The 27,051-nt window shown below is 40.0% G+C and overlaps 1 protein-coding gene across 3 annotated transcripts in view; it reads left to right on the forward strand.

Annotated features, from left to right (window-relative positions):
- sfswap (splicing factor SWAP) overlaps positions 1-25,819 on the forward strand; it is a 41,122-nt gene extending 15,303 nt beyond the window's left edge. For 2 of the 3 annotated variants that reach the window (XM_069513420.1, XM_069513422.1), the window contains 9 exons: positions 2,758-2,827; positions 3,698-3,801; positions 4,176-4,305; positions 7,728-7,924; positions 13,824-14,254; positions 15,988-16,122; positions 16,554-16,694; positions 19,669-19,741; positions 25,081-25,819. In XM_069513420.1, coding sequence (XP_069369521.1) covers positions 2,758-2,827; positions 3,698-3,801; positions 4,176-4,305; positions 7,728-7,924; positions 13,824-14,254; positions 15,988-16,122; positions 16,554-16,694; positions 19,669-19,741; positions 25,081-25,146 — 1,347 coding nt within the window. In that variant the 3' untranslated portion in view covers positions 25,147-25,819. The remainder of the gene's footprint in view (positions 1-2,757; positions 2,828-3,697; positions 3,802-4,175; positions 4,306-7,727; positions 7,925-13,823; positions 14,255-15,987; positions 16,123-16,553; positions 16,695-19,668; positions 19,742-25,080) is intronic. The other variant, XM_069513421.1, reaches the window with a different exon arrangement.
- The last annotated feature ends 1,232 nt before the right edge of the window (positions 25,820-27,051 follow it).

The following is a 27,051-nucleotide window of genomic DNA, read 5'->3' on the forward strand; positions in this document are numbered from 1 at the left end:
TGATAGGCAGGTTTGAAGAACCCATATGTGTGATTTAGTGCCATCTTGCTGTGAGTTGGCAGATTGCAACCGACTGTACACCCCTTCACACACCCTCTGGGAAAGAAGATGTGCTCCCTGTTTAGATTTGAAGGACTCATTTTGAGCTAAGACAAACTTAATACTAGGTGATGCATGAATGAAAATCAAATGATGAATATTATATAATATCTTTGAATGGAGTCACCAAAATCCTACACACTTGACCCTTAATACGCGACACATTCTCAGTTCGAAACACTCACATTAAACAACTAGAAATATGTTTTCTGGAATCGAATGGAAAATTAATTCCCCCACTTCTGCTACTGCAGTTACTTTGTTAGCTTTCAGCAGGTCTTATATGGCTTAAAGCTAAGATATGAACAGCAAAAGAATAAATAATTAACTTCCTTAAAGTCAGATTTAAGACTGGGAGAGGAGTTGACACATTTACAAAAGGCATGGAGCCTCAATAAGACAATTGAATTTGGGGCACAACACAGCAAGTCTATGTAGGATGCACTGTATATCACTGCAGCTGTCATCCCTTCTGCTGTGTGTCAAATGTATTTGATTTTCAAAGACAAAATTGAACAATGACTTTATTGGTTGAATTAAATTACACTTAAATTGAGCTGAGAATTCAACATCGGTTGAAATGAACCAAAGTCAGACTTCCTTTGCTCAACAATATAATTAAGTTGGGGAGACGTCAAGCGTAGGCTAAGTATCCAAAATGTAGAGCAAGTCAAACATTTTTCATTTGCAAAAAGTATGTGTCATTTTGAATTCCCATGATATCCGAACACTTGTGCTGAGCAGTCAAGGTTTGCAAAGAGATTTTGCAGGCCTGCAATGAAATGCTGCATGTTCCCATTCAGCATGGAGGATTATTACCTTCTGACCTGTCCTGTGCTGTGTTAAGGTAGCATGTGGGTATTAAAATGTCCACCTATTCTAAATACTGAGCTTAAGGAGTCTATATGAGTGCTATCAAGTTTCTGCATATTGCTGCTGAGGTCCTCTCAGAATGATGAGTGAGTTTCTTCCTGCTGCGTCTCCTATGAGCTTTGATTTGTGAGTTTTTTTTGGAGTCATGTTCTCTGGGGCCTCTGTAAAGTGCTTTGACTGTTGAAAGCTCTGTTCGGCTACAGCAGAATAGTAGAATCTGCCTTTGAAGCCTTCTTCAAGCATGATAAAATGAACCTCATGAGGTTCATGTTTTTTTCCCTCCTCCTGTGGAATTGGCTTCATCACTGCTTTTCCCTCTTATTCTATCAGTCTTTTATATTTGGGATAGTGGCTGAAAACACGTGGACCACAGGTATTAGCACAGAGGGTTTCTGGTTATCTGGCCTGTGCACACAAGCCAGCTTTAACAGCTCTGTGAAGGTACTTTGTTGATGTGAGGACTAACAGACCATTTAGTAGAATATTAGAAAGCCAATTAAGATACTTAGAGCAATTTAAGCAACTAAATAGACCTACAGAAACTAATCATACTTGTCAGCAAAAAAAAAGGAGAATGAAAAGTGTGACCAAACAAGTAATACTGATATGAATTAATCCTTCAATGAAATAATATTGTATTCACATGATGCAATTTCAGAAACTGTTAACACTAGCTGGGTATGAATACCTCTATTTAAAATCTATCCATTTTTTTTTTAGACCATTGCACATTTTTTTTCAAAGGTTGATTTAAATTATAATGCGTTTCCAAGAGTTTCCATTGTACGGATTGGAAAGTAACAGTAACATAAAGGTTAACAAAAACTACAATTAGCTGCTAATTATATAACTAAATAATTGAATTGCACAGCCTTGGCTAAATACATGATTTAGTTTCTTGCCTTAATGAACCTTTTATATTCTTGTTTTTCCCTCATATTGGATTCAAAGAGCAGTGACAGTCCAGTGAGCGGTGTGTTTGTCCATTCATGTGTAAGAGGAGTTCATGTTTATGTGTGAGTGAAGGAGAGAACTGTCAGTCAGGTGTTGCACAGCCAACCTGAAATGCAAAGTAATAGAGGCAAAAATGTGAGCTTTCCTTGAGAGGCTTCTGTACACAGTTTAATAAATCCCACTGTTTTTCATCTCACTAGATTGGCTCGACTCTAAAGAGTTTTCTGCTTTTGTTAATCCCCTGATGACCTTTACTATTCTGCTCATCACCATCTCATGCTGCCATGGCAGAAATATAAAAGTGCTAAAGAATATACATCTGGCTGGAGACAGAATTTTCTTTCATAGCAACATTTGCAGTAGCCCCGCAGGGAGACATCTTAAAGAAGAGTGAACCTTGACTGTGTATTGCACCCTGCAGAGGACTAATTACAATAATTAAATGTAACAGTTAAAGTTTCATTGGTAAGCGATGCAGAGTAGTAAAGAGGTGACTCATCCAAACATTTCACATCTACTTAAAGTTTTTTTTAAACTAACTGACGGATAGACGACTTGCTTGTTTTAAAACTTTCAAACACCAACTTTTCGCACATATTGCACCGTCATAAAAGCGCATAATGTAAAAATTAAGCTGAGCAGGTTTCGACGAAATCTCATTTTCACCACCATCTGTCTCCTGTCAAAGTCGTACTGGTTTACCCACAATGTGGATTCATTTTGGAAAATACAATTTTGTGGCGTTGACAGTAATTTAACTGATTTTCTGTATAAAAATTCAAACTAAGTTCAAGTTTATATCTTTCTCTCTCTTTATTTTCTTTCATCCAGAGTGAGACAGCAGATGATGATGATGATGATAAGTCAGACAAGTCACTCAAGGACTCAATGCTAAATAAAGGTAGGTCCAATACACTTAGAAATATTTCTACTTTCCGTTCCTCTTCTTCAGTTCATTCGCTTATTAAATGAGAGGAAAAATATGTCTTAGAGGTTGCATGCACATATTTACTGTAGTGTGTTCGTATTCTTATGCACAGCTGCCCGTGAGTCTGTTGGTATTTATGCTAGCAATTTCATTTTGCGATATCAGGCTGGAAATGTCTATGCATGAGATGAAAGCGTCTGCTTACCACAACACTGGAGGGACTCATAAACATGCACATATATGCAAATGAAGGCGTGCATTCACACAGGCTATTTGGAAGCGACAGGTCACGGAGCAGGTCTGGGAAAACTGATAACTAGTTGGAGAATCGCTCAAGGAAACTATATAGCCTTCCACAATAAGAATCAAGGTCCCATATTAGGGTTATTTTTTTTAGGGAACGAGGCACACGGTTGGCTCTTTCATCTCAACGGTAATACATATGATTACAAAATAGAAGTCAATGTGACACACCATTGCTGCTTCATATCGGTTTTGTGGTTGAATCTGTGTTTTCCTGTGCATTGGACTGTTTTTATTTTATTCGGCATCTTGTCCAGCCTGTTAGTGTCCTGCCTGTGTTTGTGTATTAGTAACTCATTTTTTATTGTTTCTCCTTCCTATTACTCTTTTGTTGTGTTATCTCATTGTCCATCTCTGTCCTCCAGCCTTTTCTCTATTCCTTGTCCTGCTCCTTTGAGTAGTTCTAATTCATTTTATTTTACTATGAATTAGTCAATTAAAAGAACACCACGATGCAGTAGTCTACATGCACATACCCGATATGAATCTTTTTTTTTTTTCTTTATAAATCACAGTTTAACTTTCTGTCTGTTTGCACAGCCTCCTTTGCCCCAATCTGTTTTGCCATCAAGGCTAAGGAAAATGATTTGCTGCCACTGGAGAAGAACAGAGTTCGACTGGACGACGACTCGGACGAGGACAAGGTCAGGTTCAGATTTGTCTGTTCATTGGTCATTGTTCATTGCACATGCAGTAGAGCTACAGGTAATTTGGTCTGGGTATAAAACCTGATCCTTGATGCTTGTGGGCGGCTGTGGATCAGGACATTGAGGGAGTTGTCCACTAACCAGAAGGTAGAAGATAGTTTGATCCTCAAGTCCACATTGGACAGGACACTAGACGTTCTTGCTTTCACTGTGCGAAAGCACATGTCTGATGGAAAAGCATTGCATTAAGGAGCGCAGTAAAGAAGTGTATGAATGGGTTGTTAAGACTAGAAAATTTCTGTATATATCATTCTGAAAATAAATCTTGGCACCATTTGAGGTTAACACATTTTATACACTTTTGATTGAAGTTGCTGGATGAGGAGGGACTGGAGGCCATGTTGGGTGGAGCTGAGATGATCGACAAGGAGCCTCCTCCAATCAGTGCACCAGAGGAGAAGAAACCCTCTCTCAGTTTAGAAGAGTTGGAGGCAAAACAAGGTAACAAGTTCAGAAATATTAGCTACAGCACTAATTTAAAGGTTCAGTGTTAAAGATTTAGGTGAAATATTTAAATACTTTATATTTACATCAAGGGGGTCTTCTCTACGGAGGCTGCCATGTTTTTAACAGTGCTTCAGACTGGACAGACTAAACACCTTTTTGAGTTTTTACTGCAACTGAAGGATACCAGAGGTTTTTTTTTTCATGTTTGGAAGGGGAGAGTGAGGGATATTCAGCTGCAACATGCAATTTCACCACTAGATGTCACTTGATTCTACACACTGTACCTTTAAGTTCTCTACTTCTTTTGATGCTGTTATTAAGCAGCACTAAAATAGAGAAAACAAAGTCTGATGGAAGATATATTACCAAATCAACTCATACAGATTTTCATTCTGGTTGTGTAATCACTAAAGATAAAACACATCATGAAGAGAAAAGTCAGTCATCTTCCTCCGTCAGCTTTCATGATTGACAGAACGGTAATAAACTCCTGCAGCTGTTGATGGTTTGGACAGAGCCTGTTTCTGTCCCTCTGTCCGAACTGCCCCCCTTTTTCCCTATCAGCTCCGCGGCTTTAATGTGGGTGGGAACATTTAATTGTGTGTCACAGCTTCAACAAATAAGTCACACCCACTGGCTGCTGCTACTTTCTGGGAGGGTTGGAAAAATTGAGGGAAAAAGAGGAGAGGAGATGAATAAATCCACTGAGTCTGAATTATGCATTTTTTCACCAGGCTTCCCCGCAGTAAGAGACATGCAGTGTAGTACAGTAAACTACTGTCATATATCTCTTAAAAGACCTAATGGAGATGTATTCTCTCCTTAGTTGTCTCCCTTTTGTTCAGGCGTTGATAAAGAATACTGCATGCTGGGTCAATTCAGCCTGTGCTAAAGTAACTCATGTAAAAAATTTATACACACAAAAAACATGTGCTGCAATAGGTTTACTTACTACCTGTACTATACTTGTAAAGAGTTTTTCTTGTTTAACTGTCATCCCCTTCTAAATATGCTGCTGCTAACCTTTAGATTTAAAAAAACTGTCATCATCGTCTGTTTTTAAATACCATTTAAACACTAAGTGGTTTGCTTTTCCCTATTAGCAATCATTATCTAGGATGTGTGAAAGCAATTGCGCTCTATACAACTAAAATGATCTTTAACCTCAGAGCAGCTGTCTGGCAGGATGGTGAATTAAATTTACTGAATTTTCATGAAAACGTTTGGAAGAAAAACAAGAACTGCTTTTATTCCTTAAAATCTTTCTATCATCCAAAGATAAAAGTCAGTCACATTGTCAGATATCTGTGATATTATTTTATAGCATTTAATTTAGCAATTAATTCTTGTTTTGTGCTACAGAGTTGAAAGGGGAACAAGGAACAAAATCCTGTCTTTCTCTAGTTCTGCCTGAGATAATGATTTCCTACCATTACGTACCAGACTGTACTCTGATGGAACCGAATGAGGTTACTTGTCAGACACATGATTAAGGTTCCAGACCTCCAGTCAGTTGTTCACACAAAAACCCTAAAGACAATGCAGGCTTTATAGACACTGATTTTAGGATTTTATGAGGTCTGGAAGGACGGAGCAAAGGTGTTTTATTCTCCCTTATCGACAGCTCTAAAATAGATCCTGAATGGAAGGACAGACAAAGGGATCGTCAAAGACAAATATGATACTTTACAGCAACAAGGGGTCTGACAGGTCCTGTTTAGGTTCAGAGGACCCATGTTAGAGTATAATAGTGTCTCACTAATCTGAAACATGGCCCTAGAAAGAGGCTGGAAAAGCTTAATAAATATCCGACCGAAATGGCTTTGCTGTGTGGTAAAGTGGTTGTCAGTCAGCAGCCTAACTTGATCAGATAGCATGAGAATCAGTGGCAGACGGCAGAACGCTAATCTGTACTGATGGGCTGGAAAACTGCTGCACACGCTAAATACAGCTCCCAGTAATAAGTACAGGAATAGTTTAGGCTGCAAACATTTCCCAGTGACTCTGCATGTTGAATAGTAGTGGTAGTGGTACAAGTCGTACGAAGACCAGTGGCCGGAGGCATTATGTGTTTGTTGTCCCTCCATCCGTCTGTTTCGTTCTTATGAGCACTGTATTGAGGGGGATTTCTTTCTTCATAATTCTTACATTGTCAGTTTGATTCAAGATGATCTGAGTAGATTTTGGTGGTCAAAGGTCATGGTTGCCGTGACCCTGTGAACGCAATATCCCAGAAACACCTCCAGGGTATCCTTTCAAATTTGGTCTAAATATTTCCTTGGACTCAAAAATGACCTGATTAGACTTTGGAGGTCAAAGGTCAAGGTCAACGTGACCTCACAAAACTCTTAAATGCGTCATCTTAAGAAAGGAACAGAGCGGTAATTTTATTTTCAGAAAATTTGAAGATAACCTAAAACGCAGCAAATCCTCACATTTGACAAGACCCACTGGACAAACAAGTACATCAGAAATTTGCCGCAAGAGGAGTTATGTCAAATGAGCCTGTAAATACAGTAGTGGGACTCAGAGTGGCCAGGACTGTGTGTTGTGTCACTGTCTGTGGAACAGAGGGATTCTGCTCCACTTGACTATTGTTCACTCCACACTCAAATATGATTTGCTCTGGCATCCAGCCTATTTTTAACCCTGACGCGATAAGAGTAGCCTCAGTGGTTGTGTAACTTATACAACTTGTTTTCCTCGAGCATTTGCTTTGTACGTCACTGTCCTGTCTCCTCTTTCCCACTCGTCCTCTTGTTATCTGCGCCCCATTTTGTTCCTGTGCTCCCCTCACCTCTCTGTCCCCATCCCCGTCGCTTTATATTCTTTTCTCATCCCTCAAAAAACTGCATATTTTCCACCCCCACTGTCACGAAGATGTCTGTCTCCTCTCCTCCACCCACGTTTCCTCCTACTTTGATTTTTCTGTATTCCATGAAATTATGTATCACCAGAGACTGCAGGCCTCATCATTTAGAGCAGGAACTCGACAGCAGTGGGAAACTTGGAAAATGCCAGTCGTCACCTTATTTAGATGTGACGGCACAAGATAAAATTCCTCTTATTATAGTGTGCTTCTTGGGTCTCTCACTTTTTCTCCTGTTTGTCTCAATTATATATTTTTTCCCCCACATTACATTTTCTGTCTTTAAGCCTCCGTCTCTTTAAACTCTCTTTCCGCACTTACTTCTGAATTTTGTGCGACCAAAGACCAATAAACCAAGAAGCCGGATGCAACTACTATTTCCCATCTTTTTTTTCAATTATTTTATCCTCTTTGATCACCATTTAGTAGACGTATAATATATCTAGCTGCAGCAAATGTGGAAAAAAGTGACATTACCATTTTTTTTTCATCTTCATCCAACCATCATTCTCCTGCTTTTTACACTCTCATCTTTTTTTGTCCTTAGCCAAGCAGAAACTGGAGGATCGTCTAGCAGCTGCAGCCAGAGAGAAGCTGGCCCAGGCGTCTAAGGAGTCCAAAGAGAAACAGCTACAGGCGGAGAGGAAGAGGAAAGCAGCGCTCTTCCTACAGACCCTCCGCGGCCCCTACGCTGGAGAGCCCGAGGCCAAGAGAGCTGAGCTCGACTCATCAACACAGCTTGAGGTAGGTTACTGCTGGGTCAGTGTTTGTAATTGTTGTAGCTAAAATATTGACTTAAGACTGTAAGTATTCCCATTTGTACTATTAAAGAGTTCAAGTTATTGTGAATGTACAATAAAGTCAAGGATCTCCAGCATCACAAATCGCTTGCTGTGATATTCCATCTGACATCAAGGTCACAGAGTGTCGTTTTTCTAAGTGTTTGTAGAAATAAAAATTTAATTAGCAAGTGATATCAGAGGAAAGAAACTGTGTGTATAAGATGTGTATTTCTAAGGCCAAGCAGTGAATTCTAATGAAACTGCATCGTCTGGATTATCGAGGCGATGTTTGTGTTTAAAGTCAGCTAATTCTTGCAATTGAAATTTAGTTAACCCCATGTAGACGTGTCTTTATTTCAATGTGTTTGCATTTATTAAACCAATGACTTATATCTTAGTTTGTTAATTCTGAGGTGGTACAACATAGCGGGCTCCATGGAAGAAAGCCCACTCCTTATGCAGACATGAAGGGTTTAATCTAAAGTAATGAAAACACTGCAATTCACAATTTCAGATGATTATACATTCATGACCTGAGGTCAGTGGCACATTGTTGGGAGGGGCAGTGGCTCAGGAGGTGGAGCGGGGCATCCACTAATCAGAGGGCCAATGGTCCAAATCCCAAATCCTCCAGTCAGCATGTCGGAAGTGTCCTCGGTCAGGACTCTGAACCCTAAAAGGCCCCAGTGAATGTTTGATGTATGAGTGATAGAACGCACTGTATGAATGTGTGTGTGAGTGTGAACTGCAGTGTAAAGTGCTTTAAATGGTAGATAAGACTGCAGAATCATTATCAGCAGTCTATTTACCATTTTTGTTGGCCTTGGATTCTCTTTTTGTCCTCTTAGTTTTTTCATGAGGCTCAATAAGTGAAAAATCTCATTTTCTACTGTTGGTTCAGTATCTCTTTACTGAAACGACCTCAACTCATATGTCTGAGTAGGATTTTAACGTGTTGATGCCAGATGTCATTCTATGTTTTCCAATGTTCTGATGGTTTTTATTGACTCTGCACAACACTGTGTGAATACTGGTAAACAGTGTATATCCATCCAGTCACATATTTTTATTGAGCTGTTGCTGCCGAATTGAGTCTGTGCTTATCTCAGTGGAAAGGTCAGTTTTGACAACTGTTCATGTATAGGCAGCTTTACTCCTGTGGTATGACAGCAATGCTAGTTAGTCATTAGAGGTGGGATTGATATGATGAAGAAATTGATTGCTCTTTAGCTGTTGGCAGTGATTATTAAAAGCAGCATATTTTCCTTGACCCATAGTGTTGTAAGCGAGTCTGACCCTGAGATGGAGTTCTGACTCTCGGTCAATATTTAAAAAGCTACTTTCGTTGTTGTTATAATAATTTTTTTTTATGATTTCAATTAAATCAGTCTGTCCATGTACATGCTTGCACATTACCACAAATGTTTTTCTTAAGAACATCAAGCTCTTAAGAAAACACAAAAACCTTTTTTGAAAAAGGAATTTGTCTGAGCTATTATTTTCATCGACTCCACATACATGGACACAAATTGGTAAGAGAGGGACAGAAACTCAATGTTGTTTTCACTATGGAACAATTTAATATCATTCTAAATTGTTTATTGCAATTCATTATAATAAAATAATGCCATGCACGAAGACCAGTTTGGCAAATATAATTATTCTGTAAAATGCCAAGAGCGCACACTGAGGAAATGGAAAACTAACCACCATGTCACCCACTTATTCACCAGCTTCTCTGTTTAGGTCTTTGAGATAATTCAAGGTGTCTCCATTTCAAAATTCCAAATGAACAAGGCAAACTTTTAGCATTTGAATGTGATATTAAACATGATAAGGATTGGTAACAATACTTTATAGTTCAAATAGGACTTGTTGATAGTCATTTTATGCGTAGATTGCATATCAAATTGATGGATGTTGATCGTCAGCTCATTTGAGCCCAACGAATGCTTGATGAACTGGCTTGTTGCCCGTTAGGCCAGGTTGCAGTGTGCCGGCTCCCGTCACCGTTGCACCAGTTGTGTCACTCTTTTCCAGATGTTTGGTGACTTCTGTGTTGGCTTTGACGGAACTACCAACATTCAGATCATTGGTCTTCTGATAAATAAACAGTCGCTGTAGTTAAATGTATTCCAAGTTGATATTGTGAATTTATCGTTACTCTCGACTATGTGCTGCCCTCTAGTGGATGTATTACTTTAAACCATGCCATCGCAAAGGACGCATGGAAGTATGCAGTTACTGAAAGTCACTTGGTTATAAATAGACTTATCTCTTTTCGTACATAAAAGCAGCATAAACAAGTGAAAATCTTGCACAGCACTATTAGATGTAGGTTTCTGAGTTTTACTTTAAAGGTTTACAGAGGTCAGGTCAAGATAAGAGGAGCTCAGTGGGGAAACTGTCTGTTTTTTTATTCCTTGATTCTAGGGATAGCAAGGTAATGAGCATTCTGCTATCAGACAGCATGAAGGGGTTCAGAATCAATGTTGAAATCAGATAAACAGGACCGTACAAGCCTGCGTAATGATTTGTTCATTAGAAGAAACTATTGAAGAACAAATGTTACCTGGATTCGGAGTGAAGGAAGGTCCAGATAGATTCAAGGTGATTAAAACTTGGAAGTTGTAGTGAAAATTCTGGCAGCAGCACACTGGAAGTTAATGCTGTATTTTGGAAGGCCAGAAAATTAGTGGTGCAGCTCAAGAGATGTTTGATGAGACGTGTGAATGCTGATGCCAGGTCTTTGTAGGGTTGGCAAAATGAGCTGAGTTGGATCTGTTGATGTAAGCTCTCCATATATCCCATATAGCTCATCATGCTGTTTATGCGACAACGATATTGGAGCAAGTGTAACTTTCATTTTTTACATCATCATGATATAGTGAAGGTGCTGCAAGACTTGAGCATTGCAGGGGTTGTAAACTGCTGTGTGCTGTCTTGCGTTTGCTTCCGAATGTCCATTCTGCCCAATTTTAGGCTTCATCCAAACTACTTCATTGCAGTTTTAAAGTTTACCACTGTTGCTGAATTCAAGTCTGCTGTCCACATGATTTAGGTGTTTTTGATTGCTGGATTCATCTGTTAGAGTGATGATCTTTGTTAGTCAGACGTGGTAACTTTAACGTAAATATTTCTCACCTGTTCATTCAGACATGACAGGACAGACAGGGCGGTAGTGTCACTGCTGAGAAGTGCTGTTAACTGGAAAGTAATGATGTGACGGAGCGTGAAAAAACCCAGCCTCTCGTCTAGTGTCTGCTGGGATTGGTTCCAGCCCCTCGCGACCCTCAAAAGATAAGCGGTATAGATAATAGATGGATGGATGAGCATGAACGAATGTTCTCGGTTCTTTCACAGGCTGCCATCAATGATGGATTTTAAAAATGATATTGCAGTTGAAGCCATTATTTATGACCATTGTGAGCATGAGGGAGGCTCGCCTGTTTCTCACAGTGACTTTTCTAATACATTTGCTCATCAGTTTCCTCATTTATTATAGACTTCTGCTGCCTAGCCCACTTTATAATAACTGTCATAGACGTAGAATGAAAAGAAGTAAGGACTCATTTATTCCTATTAACCCACATCCTGTTGGCTAAGTTTTTTTCCTGATTCGTCTGCCAGGGCCTAGGCTTTGGTAGAATAGAGGAGTGTATGAGTTGTTTTAGTTTCTAGTTTATCCGACATGACAAGAAGTTCCTTAGCACTGTCAAATTAGCTCATTTGCAGTGTCTCATTAGACTGGTTTTATTTTCTATGAGAGTCAGAGATGCTCATTAAGTGATTTATTGCTGTGTTTTATTTAGGCCAAAAATAAATGTTGGAGTGTCAGAGTCCCGCCAATACACCAAATAATAATTATTATTATCATGTTAATCATAATAAAAACTGTTATTATCAAAGCCACTGAACATATGTTAACAACAGTGAAAGCAAATGACTAGAAATATAAATGACACTTTAAACTGTCAATCATGATGGTGTGTTAATGGCCTATAGCTCTTATGCTGCCCATCTTAATATTTTCAGTCATTGGTTCAACTCCGTCAGATGGGTGTTGTGACTTACAGAAAAAGTGCATGAGACCAAACTTTAAAATTAAATCACAATTATATAACATCATGTATGTCCCCCCTCAACAATACACACGTTTGTACTTTCAGCTTTAAGACTGCTCTGGATGCTTCCCCATCTCCTCCCCTCCTCCCCTCCTCCCCTCCTCTCTTACCCTGGGAAGTTTTGTTGTTACTGTCCAAACTTCCGTATCTCACCAGAGCAGGTGTGTGACGGGGCGCCCATTTTCTTGGCCTGGTGTTGGGATAAGCTTCCCATGTGTCAGTCCTAATTTTAAACCAAACCTTGCTCCCTATCATTTCATTATCTCTGCCTCAGCCCAGACGCCAGATAGCATGCAAACAGAAAGGTGTAATAAATATTCTTTCCTTTCTCTATTTCCCTGCCAGTTTTTAGATACTTGTTGTTTTGTCTTCCGTCGCGAGCATTTCTTTCTCGTTTCTTTCCAGGCTCTACCTCTTAACCTCATTTGCCTTCTTCTTTCATCTTCTTCGCAACATCATCCTCTCCCTCTGGATTTTCCTGTCCCTCATGTCCGCTCTCTTTTCATGCTTCACCCATTTTGTAAACATTTTGTCACCTAATTGACAGTTGAATGGCAGAGAGAACAGCTCACTTGTTGAGCTAGGAGAGTTAAATTTTAATGAGCTAGATAATGACACACAACACGTTCCCTTCATGGCTTCCATGTGCATAACTCATCTCTTTGTCAGACATGCCATTTATGTCAAAGTTAGCATTTAAATTAGGCCATTTATTATCCGTCTCCCTTACAGCACCCTGAATGCATCCATATCCTTTGCATCATGGGTGGCCCCAGGAGCAATCTAAGGCCTAATCCTAGAAGATGACATGTGACCTTGAAAGATTTAGGATCATGTTTAATCTGCTGATGGACCGGGCCCCATCTTTCCAGTGTGAATCCAGCAGCAGAACAATCTAATATGAGCCGACAGACCCACACTGGGGTAATTAGAGGCACTTTGCCGCTGACAGTTGTAACTCAGTGTGTAGCCAGATGGCTGCACTGTGTTGTATAACCCACACCATCTTTTAATCAGCTGAGTAAGGAAAGAATATGAGTAATAATTTCCCAAGGGAGCCAGGGACTTTGACTCTCCCTGAGCCATCCACTTACAATCCCATCCTTCTTTTAGCGCTCATATCTTCTTAAAAAGAAGTTCCGATGTACAAATTCCCCACCACCTGTACCTCTTTACTACTGTGTATCGAAAATAAATCACATACAGATAACTTTTATGTTTCATTCTGTCAAATTATTAATCAAGTTTATACAGGTGAAAAAATGTATATTTGGCGAGGATTAGGAGTGAATGTGTCACCAGTCACCCGAAATCACATGTCAGTTTTTCTTTGAGAAATAACAAGCCAATGAAGTGTTATTTATTTTGTTATCTAACCTTTTCTTTAGCATGTCAGTTGGATTATTCTGTAATATTCTGTAAATAGGGACCCGGGGGATTTTGCATGAATACATCTCCTTAAACACTCAATCTTGTGCATCACCTGCATCTCCTTAAGTGGTCAGGCCCCCATATTGATTGCCCACAGATGCACAGAGATAATAAGCATTTGGGAAATTGTGCACTATCCCTAATGTCAAAGAGAGAGACTGACTGTTTAATTAAATGAATATATGATTTATGTTATTTTTATCTTTAAACCGTTTAAAAAAGACCTAGCATCCATGTGTGTCTGTAAAAACGATGCCTACACTGATGTTTTTTGTTGTGTCCTCTTCATTCTCCCATTGTCTCTAGATGCAAGAAGCCCTTTCTGTTCTGTCTGACCTTGCGCTGCCTCATATTTCCTCCGCAACGCCTGCGTATCTTCAGGATCAAAAACCTCCCACGGAGATCCAAGGAGCCTATCGCAGCAGGGAGGCGCCAACCTCCTCATCCTCCTATAGAGGATCAGACCGAGACAAGGATAGGGACAGAGACAGAGACAGAGACAGAGATAGAGACAGAGATAGGGACAGGGACAGAGAGAGGGAAAGGGACAGGGACAGAGAGAGGGAAAGGGATAGGGACAGAGAAAGGGAAAGGGATCGAGACAGGAATAGAGATAGAGACAGGAACAAAGGCAGGGACAAAGAGAAAAAGAAGAAAAAACACAAGAGGAGGTCAAGGTCGAGGTCGAAGAACAGACATGCCCTCCCCACTGCCTACAGGAAAGGCCGCCGGTCCCGGTAAGACATCATGCAAACTGTCAGTGGAAGAGCTGAGTATATGTATAGTCATGTCCTACACACAAAGCCATAATTATTTACATCCATCATGAAAAAGTTATGTTGGATATTAACTAGATCTGAATTTTCTTTCACTCTAGTTTAAGAAACGAGGTTCAGCTGCTCAGTTTAGATCTTTATAGGTCTCTGCTGCTGGTTGCTAAAAAAACAGCATGCGGAGGGAGTACGGAGGAGGAGGATGACTCCTCCATTGTTTATTCATTTATTTCTGCAGAAAAAAATTCCTTCTGTTGGAAATGTTAGAAACTGTAGAGGAGGATGTTCTTGAATTTATGATGTGGAAATTAGTTACACAAGTTGTTAACAATCTTATTATTCTGCTGTTTTGCATAAGTTTGACAGGTGTGCATCAAAAACAAATGATCTTTTCAGAAAAATAAAATCAGGACTCACAATAGTTTAAGTTTGTAAAGTAAATATCAATTAATGCAAGATGTATTTAAAACCGAACTGAATAAAATTCAGACTCAAGAGTCACTGTCTTCACATATCCATCATTGTGCTGTTAGATGAATTTCTGATTCTTTCTGTCTATGAATTCAGACTAAGGCTTTCAATTTCCACAGACAATAAGAGCAATATTAATGTCCTACTTGAAGAAGCCTGTCTGTGATTGCTGCTGTTAAAGGTTTGAGATGTGTAATGTGATAGGCTGAGAACATGATTATTTATCACTGTCTGTTTGAAATTCTACTTCAGCTGAACATTTAGTGCAGAGCGCACTTCAATCATAGGAAAAAAATATTAATGGAAATAAATGAATCCTTCTAACCTTTCTCTTTTTGCTGCAATGCTTTCTTTCCCTATTTCTGCCTCTTGAGAAAGGGAGTGAGAGGAACTAATGCAAGAAATGCACAGCCTATAGACGAAGAAAATAAGATATGAGAAAGAACATTTAAAGAAAGAATTTAAAAAGGTCGAGAGACGGTTATTAAGCAGGAAGTGCTTTTTTTTGCCGTTTACCTGTCAGGCTGAATTGAACAATATCGACCAGACAGCTTTGTTTCGCCTCCCCGGCCCTGACTGATTTCCCTTCACTTGTTTGTCTTTTTTGGGTCTGTTTCTGTAAAATAAAAATAATTTCCATCCCTAACCCACTTTTTCATGTTTTTTAAATAACATGCATGCTCTGCACATGAGCCAGTGGGAGAAATTAATTTAGCTGTGCCATTTCTGGAAGGAAATCTGAGAAGTGCATTAATCTCTTACATAACCATTAATATTTAATACTGTTTTCTTTTCAGGTTCATTTAGAAAAACACTATTTACATATTAAGAGCCTGTGTGATATAATTATAATACAAAGTACTTCACAGACTTATGGCCTAGTTGCTTAGTACTTGGACTTTCTTACATACTCACTTTTATATTATACAATCAAAATGTTCTCTTATAACTGCCTTAATGAAAACTGTGCCATATTTAGGTACTTTGATAGTCCAACTGAAACTTAGTTATGCTTTCCCTAAGTCCTCATTGGTTTTTTTTGTGTTAAGTTACTTGAAAATACTCTTAGTTACTCTTTCTCTTTAATACTATTATCCTATCACTCTCTCTTCATCATCTTCTCCTTTTCTTTTTCACATTTCAAATGCATCTTCCAAGGTTTGCTCCGTGTAATTTAATATCTTCCTCCCTTCTCGCACCTCCTCTGTCTGTCCTTGTCTGGCCAGGTCCCGTTCACACTCCCCGGGTAGAAAAGAGAGGAAGGGCAGCTCATCAGAGAGGAGACGTGAAGAGAAGGAGCGGGACCGCTATCATCCCAGCAGCAGCAGCTCCAATGTACCCAGGGGGCATTCAAAATCCAGGTAACACTAACAGCAGGTGTCGCCAGCCTGTGATCAGAGGGAAAGTCACGGGTCGTCGCATACGGCACCAAATATGTATTTTTACACCTGTCAAGGCAAAGAGGAGCTTTGGAATTATCACAGTTGGGTGCTGAGTCTTTAATGTTTTCATTCTTTTTTCACCAAACTAGAGGAAAACTGTTGATATTATGTGTATTTGCTTTGGATTTACAACATATGACAAGATACCTAAACCCAAATGACTCGCGAAGGAAGCTGTGATGGACAGATTCCGCTTGGATGAATTTTAATCCAATCGGGGCTTTGCTGAATACACAAGCCCTGCCTTCAGAACATATCCCCTTGATTCACTGTACACATTGTGTAGTGTTACTGTCTGAATATGAAATATTTCCACTCCTGCTTACTCCCTTCGCACTTTTATCTCTCAGGTCCCCGTCTGAAAAGAAGAAGCGCTTCTTGTCGTCCTCAGGACAGATGCAAACTTTGGGTTCCTCTCTCTCTCCGTATTCCTCACCCGGGAGGATTTTATCTCCATCAGCTAGCCCCGCCTCCAGTCTGACCCACTCCCGGTAACCCTTTTTTCCGATGTTTGCCTTTCACATATGGAGTATTTAGATGGTGATTGTTTGGATGAGACATGTCGGGGGAAGAGCATGGAGGAGGCAGGATATGATGAATAAATTCCACTGCACGTAGCACAGTGTCAAAATCACCAAAACTCTTGAATCTGGTATTCCCAAGTTGATCTTTTCAAAATACAAAACTGCAGCCAGACTGAAGATGATGTCAAATTAATATCCTTTCTTTTAAGGTTTTTGACAAACACAAGCTCTTGCTGTAATCATGTTCCTTCTGTTCTTTTATCATCTTAGCAACCAAAACTAGTAACTGGAGACCTGTCAGCTTTGGAATCCTCCACGTTTTTCCACTGGCTGAGGAAGGTGTATTAGCAATAATTCCAAGCATTTGAAGAGTTTAAAGGGTTGTTCAAGATCAAAAGTGTAAAGACTGGTTTAAAGTGGGGGTTTTGTCTGCTCTTTCAAGAGCTGCTTGGTGCTGCGACATCAGAGTGTCAGGAAACAAAGCACCTCTGTCCTGCTCTTTATTGGATTTGGGGGAATTTACACTCCAGTAACCTCAGCCAAAGACGTTACCCAAGGTAACATTCACCAAAGACATTAAGCCTTAAAGGAGAACATACTGTTTGAATATATGAACAACATGAACTACATGTAACCTCATTCAGATCGCAGCCAAGTACAAACAAACCGTCTCAGCCACAGCCCTGTCGCTTGGGATTTACTATATAGTATCATTTTAAGACCTTTTTAAAGGTTTCTCCTTTTATAAAATTTAATCCAGACAGAGAGGCAGTATAATTTGTTTCCATTTGTAATGTGCCATCAGTATTAAACTGCAGTATCATCCACAAGATGTGCAGAAAACAACTGTAATTCCATCTTTGTGAATATAAAAGTGGGTAAAACAAAGCTTGAGTACTGTCACTGGCGTTGGAGGAATTCTAAATCCAGTATGGAAGATACTTGAAGCATTAAATTTAAAGAGCCAGTGATATGTTGGCCTGGAGCCAACGTCTTGCAGCTTCAAGGTCTTAAAGCACTAAGGCATTCGTAACGACCAACATAATCTCCTCTGATGTCTGGGCGTTGTTGGGTTGCTGTTTAAAATATATCCAACAAAGGAATAAAGCTTTATACATCAATGTTTGAACGGTGCAGGGCACAATGTGGAGTCACATGGACAAAAAGAATGAAGTCATGGTTTATTCATTCTTCACCCTCCCCTCCTGTTCGTTCCCCAGATAAAACATACATCCATTGTAAAAATTCTCAAGTAGAGCGGACCATTTGTAACAACAGACCATTATGAATAAAAACACAACTTTCCATTTGCATGAATCCTCAAAGAAATCACTGTCATGTCTACAAACATGGCAGGAAAAACGGTGCCCAGTTTGCTGAAGGAGAGCTTTTTTCTATTCTAAAAGCATTTTTTCAGGAAAGAAACTCTCATTTTTCCTCTGCACAGACACGTCCAAAGCCATTGACGGTTTTAACTTTCCAATTTGTCCTCCCTCATTATCAGGAGTCTCAGAATTCAAAAACTGAACCTACAGTCAAAGTAAAACTGAATCGATTTTGGTGGTCAAGGTTCAAGGTCACTGACTTCACTCCCTTTATTTCCCACACATCCATTTGCCGTTCTGCTTATTCCTTTGAGAGTGCAATCCCTGCTGACATTGGGCGAGAGGCAGGTACAACCCGAGCAGATGTCGCAGCTGCTGACACATAAAGTAAAACAACCATTCACACTCACATTCAAAGCTATAAGCAATTTAGAGCCACCAGGTGAAATCACAACGTCTTGTTACTGCATGTTTTTTTAAGAAAACCAGAGGAAACACACACAGTCACGACAAAAACATGCAAATTCCAGCCGGAGCCGTGCTAATGACTGCAGGCTCACCTGGAGCAACTTTCATCACATCTCGCACAAACGTCCACTGGGACTGGAGGGTGAAAGTTTGGTGGTCAAAGGTCACTGTGACCCTGCAAAACACATTTTTGGCCTAAGTTCAATAATACATACACTAGCTGCACATTTCACACAATTGTCTAAAAGGATAAAAATCATGAAGTGATGTAGTTTTATATCCAGAAGGTCAAAGGCCGACTTCATGGCCATTACTCATTGCCATGACTCTAGAGCATAAGGGGAGTTTGTGACTTCACATCCTGAAACTTGACGTTTGTGTCAGCATACAACAGCAACCCGATAATTCCAGTGGGTTTCTTTTGCTTTTTGTCACTTGTATGTATTGAGTTATCTTTTCCCAGAGGTGCCAGATAAGCGGAATCATTCCTGGGGTTTTATTTTTGTGCGTTTACTGTGTTAACAGAAGTTCTGCATCGCCTGCGTGTACAAATAAACTGTGTGAATGGATGGAGCTGGTTTGTGGCAGTCTCAGGTTTTGCTGTTGACTTTATGCAAAGAATGGAGCCACAGAAGCATAATAATATAATCCCATCTTTTGTATTGAAAAAGATTGACTGACAGACACAAAGATATTTCCTGTGTAGGAGTGATGCCTGAAAACTCTGCAGCATCTGCAGCTGTCTGTTCTGCAGTTTCCTTTCACCTGTTGTGTTCAATTTACATGCGTTTTTTTTTTTGATAAATAATGAAATGTTAGATGGTAGTGAGATTAAAAGCTTTAGACAGAGTCATGAAGTTGAATTTGAGGCCAGCAATTTTGGTACTTTCCACTGTTTGTCTACATGATTAGACACTTGGCTGCATCTCACACTGTGGACGTAATAGTTGTGGTTTGCGTTTGTATATATTTTAGTTTTCACAGTTCGCGTTCCTCTCTTACTGCTCACTCCTTTCCCTCTCCCTCCTCTGCTCTCAATGCCTGTCCAACTTTGAACTTTTCAGAAGACATCATGAATATTGCATGTCCTCTTCTGTTTACATGATTGGCTTTCTGCCTCCTCTCCCTTTTGTGTTTCCTTCTCACAGGGATGGTTCTCAGGAGAAAGACAAGGCGGTGTCCTCATCCATAGTATCCTCTGTTCAGTCCAAAATAACTCAGGTACCTTTCTTGGTTTTTATCCCAGATGTGTCCTCTGTCAAACTTTACAGCCGAGCCAATAAAAGAAGAGTGGTGTTCTGTTTCCAGCATGCAAATGGGAAGGGCATGAAGTTTTCACACAAAAAATACAGATCAACCGATATTCTTCATTATGCACCATAGATTTGTATAATACACCCAGACTTTATAGTTTCCAGAACGATCTAACTTTAGAACGAGTGTGATTCTCTGATCTGAAAAAATAATATCAGTTGCATATGTTAAAGACAGTAACCACCTCCATTTATTTTTGATTTTTGGAGCCAGTCCACAGGGATTTGTTCCCATTCAGCCACGAGAGCGTGAGCGAGGTCAGCTGCTGATGGTGGGCGATGACGTCTGGCTCACATTCAGCTTTCCAAAATTAATTCTAAAGGTTTTCAAAAGGGGTTGAGGCCATGTTGAAACAGGAAAGGGTCCTCCACTAACTGTTGCCATAAAATCGGGAGGACACTTGAGTCGAAAAGTATTTTCACATCTATAGTTTGTTTGATGAGTTGGTAAACAGGTTTTTATACTTTGTTTTCACACATACACCCAAATCCTGCAAATACAGCAAACCCCATGAGAGTGTCTACTCTTCTTATTCATATGTGTGTGGGGAAGGAGCAAGAAATTAATTAAAGAAGAAAGTTCTGTTTTCAGGAAAAGAAGATATGAGTTTTAATCGCTCATAAGCGTGGTTGGGGGTGGTTGTACCTGATAAAACTAGAAATGATTCCTTTATATTCCAGTACTTCTGTATGTTTTACCTTCATGAATTCCATTTCAAAGGTAATTCCAGTATTTTGAACCTGGGCTAGACGTGTAGTAAGGCTTGATTCTGAAAAAAACTTTCAGCGAACATTTCATGGACTGTCGCAGTTGCCCCATCAGATAACATTGTAGCCACAGCTGCTGTGTCGCAGCTGGTGGAGACGATCTATTGAACCAATTCCAGTTTTTGTTAATTACTCTGCTCACCCACATTTACAAACATACGGCCCAGGTTAAAAAACACTAAATAAAAAATATTCCCATTTAATTCAAACTAAGATGTCAGCCCCAGACCAAAAGTACACAAAAGCATTCAAGCGTGTCCACATACTTTTGGCCTTATATTGTATTGTAATGTAATGACTGGGTTGTACAATTGTGACAGTTTAAATGAAGCTAAGTGGAATGTTGAACACCATGTTCCCCATTTGGCTTACAATAGCTGGAATAATGTGTCTGAATAAATGGTACACACTCATTAGTCTCGCTGTAACCTCACACACACCTCACCAATAAAGTCTGATCTGCGGTGCGTGTTCTCCCGGTTACATCTGCAATGTCCAATTTATCACTGCCTTTACAAATGCACCACAATCACATGCATGCACACGCACTGGTTCTGTGAGGAATATAAACAGAGGGACTAGAAAAAGACTAAAAACTCATTGGATTTAAGGGGAGAGACAAAATCATTGGATCATTAGAGTCTTCAAAACTGCTTGTCTTTATTTTTCTTTGTTGGTGTTTGTGTCACTGCAGTTAAAGGTTGTCAATACTAATCTGAGCTGCAAAAAAATCACAACCTCTTCAGTTTCTATTTTTAACGTCTGTGGAAACATGGAGAAAACATTCCGTCAATCTTCAAAATCAATTACTTTGATTTGTCAAAAGCCTTTAATCAATTGGAAGCAGACAGACGTTTCCTCAGCCGTCTGGACTTTACATTTCCCTTTAGTGTATTTGATCAATTATTCCAAAATATCGGAGCTCTTAATTTCTACCATCATGGCGTTGTGTGAAGTGATGCAATATTTTGCTGATATTGATTCTCATGCAACCAGTCTGCAACCACATGTGTGAAACCAGGAATGTAGAGCCCAGTGTGTCAGTTTACACAGTAAATGTGACTTCAGTAATATTTTGTAACTAAATATTTTATGAACATGTAGCGTAAGATCGTTTAGAACTACCAAAAAGCACTGGGACTCAAGCTAATGGAGGTCAACAGAGTGTGAATGCAGAGTCAACACGAGACGTTCTGTGAACGCCGCTACAAGTGGAAAAACATAATTTGGATCATAGTTTCTCGTCTGGCCACGGGCAGCCCTGTGTCTGTGTCTCAGTGAGTTTCCCTCCCGATGCTTCTCTCAAGCTAAAACATCTGATTTCTTTCTCTTTCTCATTATCGCCTACAAACAAATGCAAGCTCGTCTCCTCTCCCGCCTTCATCCCAACAAAAGCAGGCGCCCGAGAAACACTGTGTTCGCTGCCGTCGCAACACACACGCAGCTTCACAACCACTAACTTCTTATACCCCATCTGTGATGTTTTACAAACACATCTTGAATAATTCAGCACATCCTCATCTGCCTAATGGTCTCTTCTTTCCTGAGGGTGCCCGGTCGCTATTTGCCTCATCCCGTCTCTTATTTTCCTAATGTTGGTCTTTGTTCCTCTGTTTTCTGTCTCCTCTTCTTCTCTGCAGTGTGTTTGATGTGGTGTACTCTGTTTGGTGCATACCTGGTGCACTTTGAGGGAAGCTTTTAGACCTGTAACGAGGCTAAAAAGAAAAGATTTGAGGAGAACTTATCCGAGAGTGCGATTGTGTGAGTTCTAGACGGAGAGAAGGCTCCAGGTGTTGCATAGCTCACCCGGGACATTGCTAACAGCATAGTGAAGTGTAATTCTGTGAAGTTCAGTGTGGGGATGTTTGCAACTAGCAGCAAATGTGTGAAATTGCTTCCCAAGTGCGCAATGCAGTTTGCTTTTAAACTGGTTAGGAACTCCTGTAATCTTAGCCTGGAATAAGACAATTCAAGTATGAGTAAGTGTTGGAGGAGGTGGGGGTAGAAACTGCACCAATTACTCATGAGGTTAATTGCATTTGCTTCTCAGGCCATCACTGGTGCCTGGGTCTCCATGATAAGCCCTTCCTTTTTTACTGGATCTGAAGTTTTTTACGTGACGACATGAGTTTTTAAATTGCATGACTACCAGCGTGTCGTCTTTTAAGTGACACCACTGCTCAACTTAAAACACAAAAAGCTGCAGAGAAGAATCAGGTGGACTTCCTGTTCCCACATAGTTTTCATATCAGCACTCAGTTTGTGCATGTTTATGACAGAGTTAGTCATTTCAAATAACTAGAACAGCACTCGGTGGAAAGCGTTCCTCCACTAAGGCCCAACAGTCCGCTTCAATTCAATCAAACCACATAGCTTAGCCAACACACAATGCAGTTAATGAAATCTTAATCTCCATTGTGGGAGAATGGTACGTTGATTAAAAAGACAAACCAAATGAATTATTATCTCAGCGACACGTTGGTGGTAGCTCCAGCTTTCGAGGCCTGTTTCTCACCATCTAAAAAATCCTACTCCCCAATGAAACCTTATTTAAATCTGCTCGAGCCAGATTTGTATTTGGATCTGCACCAAATTGCACAAATGTATAGAATGCAGCTCCCTAAATATGCATTATTGTTCTTTTATCAAGTTCCGTGCGTTATTTCCTGGGATACCTGTGAATAATGTCCAAAAAAAGTTTCCAATGTTAAAAGAGAGTGAAAAATAAATCCTGGATCCATCCCTTTGTCTACATCTGCGCCCAAATGTTCTTTCTTGGCTCAAGTCCCCTGCTTCCAAGTTTGATGTGAATGTTTTTTCGTGATCCTGCTCACAAACCAATGGGCAGGGGTGAAAACATAACCACCCGTAATAATAAGTTAACATCTCAATTGCAAGACCTTTTATGAAAGAAATGCATCACATGTGATTCAAATATTCCACTGTGGGTTTACTCTGTATCTGAAGAGTGCGGAGTAAGAAGTTTCTCTTCCAATCTAACTTTTAACTATTTTTGGCAACAGAAGGTCGAATGATAGAAAGAATATTAAGTTTTAAATCTGTAGTGAGCTTCACCCTCTTTCAGATTCATGATGTAACCATTGTTGGCTTCCCTGTGTGTGACAGCTGTAATGTGACTTGGGAGGTAATTTTTTTGCTGCTCTTTCATTTGCCAAGACATTTGGTGCTAAAAAGAATTCAGCTGTATTTGAGCTTCTGTCCACTGAGTTGGTTATAATGTGGAGTATTGTTTGTCACAGCATGTTTTCAGTAATAACAATGGTTTAAGAGAGGAACAGCCTCTGAGTGATTTGATACGACAGCCTCTTCCTCTGTGATTACAGCTGTTAATTTGTCTCATCTGTCAGTAAAGCTCAAGGGTGAATATTTGTCCATGCGTGTTTGAATCACTCTTGGGAGGAAAATGAATTCTTCCCATTCAGCAATGTGAGCGTTCGCCCCCCTGGTCAGCAAGAAATCTACATTTCTACCTCAAGAAGGAGGGAGAGGAAATTGAAAACCTTCCTGGGTATTAATCTGCACTTAATACATATAAAACAGCTTCAGCTTGAATGACAGAGCACAAACTTACACCAATGACATTCATGCCTACTCAATGGTTCCGTCAGTGGAAATGTAAAAAACAAAAGGAAGTGGTCTGAAAACCTAATTGATTTATCCATCATTAAACATAATCCTAAACAATGGACATGGAAACCAATGAAACACATATTCTACTGCGTGCATCTCCTCAAGAGACAAGAAGAGACGGATAAAGAATAGACATGGCTGATGCTTCATCTCGCCATGTTAGAAAAATTAGAAAAGCATTCCTGGTTTCTTCCTTGGATCCTGACTCAGTCCTCCAAATAGATCAGATCCTCCATGGTTGATGTAAACAAGTAGCTAGAGGCTGAATGGTGAAGTGCACATCGGGTAATTGATTCCCATTGGAAGCAGCATTATTAACAGATCTTTGATACGAAGGGGAGTAATTAGACTTAATAATAACGGACATGTTTATTAATTGCGGAGCAGAAATACATTTGGAATAATAATAGCAGAGCAAGAACCACATCAGTTTAATTGGTTCTTTCAATAAATGAAAATAAGATCGAAAGTTTTCCCCTCAATTATTTTGAACTGGACTTTTTCCTGGCTGTGCTTTGTTCCTTTTGGAGAAGAATCAATAGATCATTTTAAGTTGAACCAGGACATAGAGAACCAGTTTGTGCAGGATTTAGAGCCAACAACACACTGTCTGATGTAAACACCCCTCAGGGCCTCATCAGGTTGGCAGCCTCCTTCCCCAGTCGGTGGTGGTGTTTTACCCTCAGGCGTTCACAACATGCCAGTGTTATCAGTTCTTAACACCCACGTTCCTCACACCCATGATGCACCAATCCCAGTGTGTTTATATTATACTTTAAGTTCACTTAATGTCACATTACCTACAATGAATTTCTCCTCTGTTTCCAGGATCTGATGGCCAAAGTGAGAGCCATGCTGGCCACCTCCAAGACCTTCCAAGCCCCCAATTCCTAAAGAGGACACGGCTTCTTATTCGTCACGGCAACCTCGGCCAATCTGCGGGCGGCGTTCTCCAGTTTCTTGGAGATTTACGTGACCTGGATCTGTTTCGGCCGTGTTCCTGGATTCCTAATTTAATCTCGATTTGAGCACCAACAGATTCAGCCTGGCTGTGTCTTCCGCAGCGCAGCACGAGTGCAGCAAAGGTGCTCGTTAAGGTGAAATATCTGGTTTCACACCTGACCTGAGAAAATCGTTCATCAGCTGGGAGATCATGTCGACAGTTCTTTGAGGGGAGGCTTAAATAATGATAATGTTATTTTGCATCCGTTTGGAGACACGTTACGTTTCTCCCACGTGCTGACAGTCATTTTTTGCAGCATTACCTAAAGCTGCTGGAGGTCTGTACTCTCTCCTTCTATGAAGGGCTGCTTTGTTTTGATCATTTCATTTCCATCCACACTCATCTGCTATTCTCCGCTGCTGTCTTCCCTCTTATTTCCTCCCCCAGCTGTCTTCTCTCTCCAGCACCTCACCCGTCTAACTCTGAGAAGCTGTTTTAAATTTTTATTCTGCCCCTCAAACTGTCTAGTACGTGGCCTTCTATTTTTGTTCCCGGTTTGTACTGTAATGAATTTATTGCAGAACTACTTTCTAATGCAAACAGTAAATAAAGTTTCAAACGTGATTTACTCGTGCCTCCTTCTCCTTTTTCCTCTCAGGGACAGTTTTCTTCTTCACCTTGATGGACTCCTCTGCGTCATAATGTTCAAATCTCACCCCCACAGTCCTCCTACTCACTGTCCTTCACTGATAAGATAGAAGAAATTATGTTTACTGGCCCCAAACCTTCACCTCCATTGACTGTGCCAAGTTTAGTGTCCCGGCCGATAAACCTGACAAATATAACATTTGATCGCCTGATATCCTGCAGGTGTCCACTGATGCTGCTGATGGTGCTTGTGACTCTGCACAGTTAATCTGGGGCACAGACCTCAGGCAGAGAACAAGCTCATAAAAGATTAAATGTTCAGAAAGATAACACTTTTAAAGCCTTGAAGGAATCAGTTAAATGCCAAAAATCAATTAGAAATAAACAAGCAACCAATGAAAGACACTAAAGAAGGTGAAATGTGTTTTTATTTTGGAGTCTTTGCAGCCGGGATCGGGGGATGGAGCCTCTGTAATGATGCATGCTCTCAACCAATCACAAATCAGTCTCAGCTGTCAATCAGGACATTACAGAGCTGAAGCGTCTTCTCGCTTGTCTTCAGTGTGAGAAATCCGCTCTAGCTCTTTTCTCTCCACCTTTAACGAAACCATTAGAGAGTCTCCAGCTGCTGCGATGACCTGGAGGCCTCGTTCGCACCTCCTCCTCTGCAGCTGTAGTAAATCCTGCCTCCTCCTGTCGGGGAAACTACAAGAAGATTAGACACCAACAAAATAAAGAACTGCTCCGAGCCTCAGGCCACGAGAACGTTCAGTATCTCTTTTCTCCTGAGAAACATCAACAGCTGACACACACAAGCTGTTTGCAACTGATTTTATTTTTTTATTTGTACATTATTTTTCTTTGAATCTATCGAGGTTTGGAAATAAATATTCTATATACACATTCATTCATACAGCAGCAAACTAAACCTGGACTCACAGTCAGTGCTCACGTCTCCACCTTCATTTGTCTCTGTCTTTGTTTGATCCATTACTGTGCACCAAGAATATTTATCCAATTATCTTACAGATGTTTTGTAATGTATAATTGTCACAAAGTAAAGTTCAAGGCCACACTTTATTTGGGTCAACACAATAATTGAATTAATAAAAAATAATATATACATATAAAGTTATAAGGTGCTTTACAGGTTAAAAATTAATAATTGAAGGCAAATAAGAATTCACTAAAAGCAGTGTAGAGTTCAC

Source organism: Paralichthys olivaceus, chromosome 18 (genome assembly GCF_024713975.1).
Source record: "Paralichthys olivaceus isolate ysfri-2021 chromosome 18, ASM2471397v2, whole genome shotgun sequence".
Classification (NCBI taxonomy): domain Eukaryota; kingdom Metazoa; phylum Chordata; class Actinopteri; order Pleuronectiformes; family Paralichthyidae; genus Paralichthys; species Paralichthys olivaceus.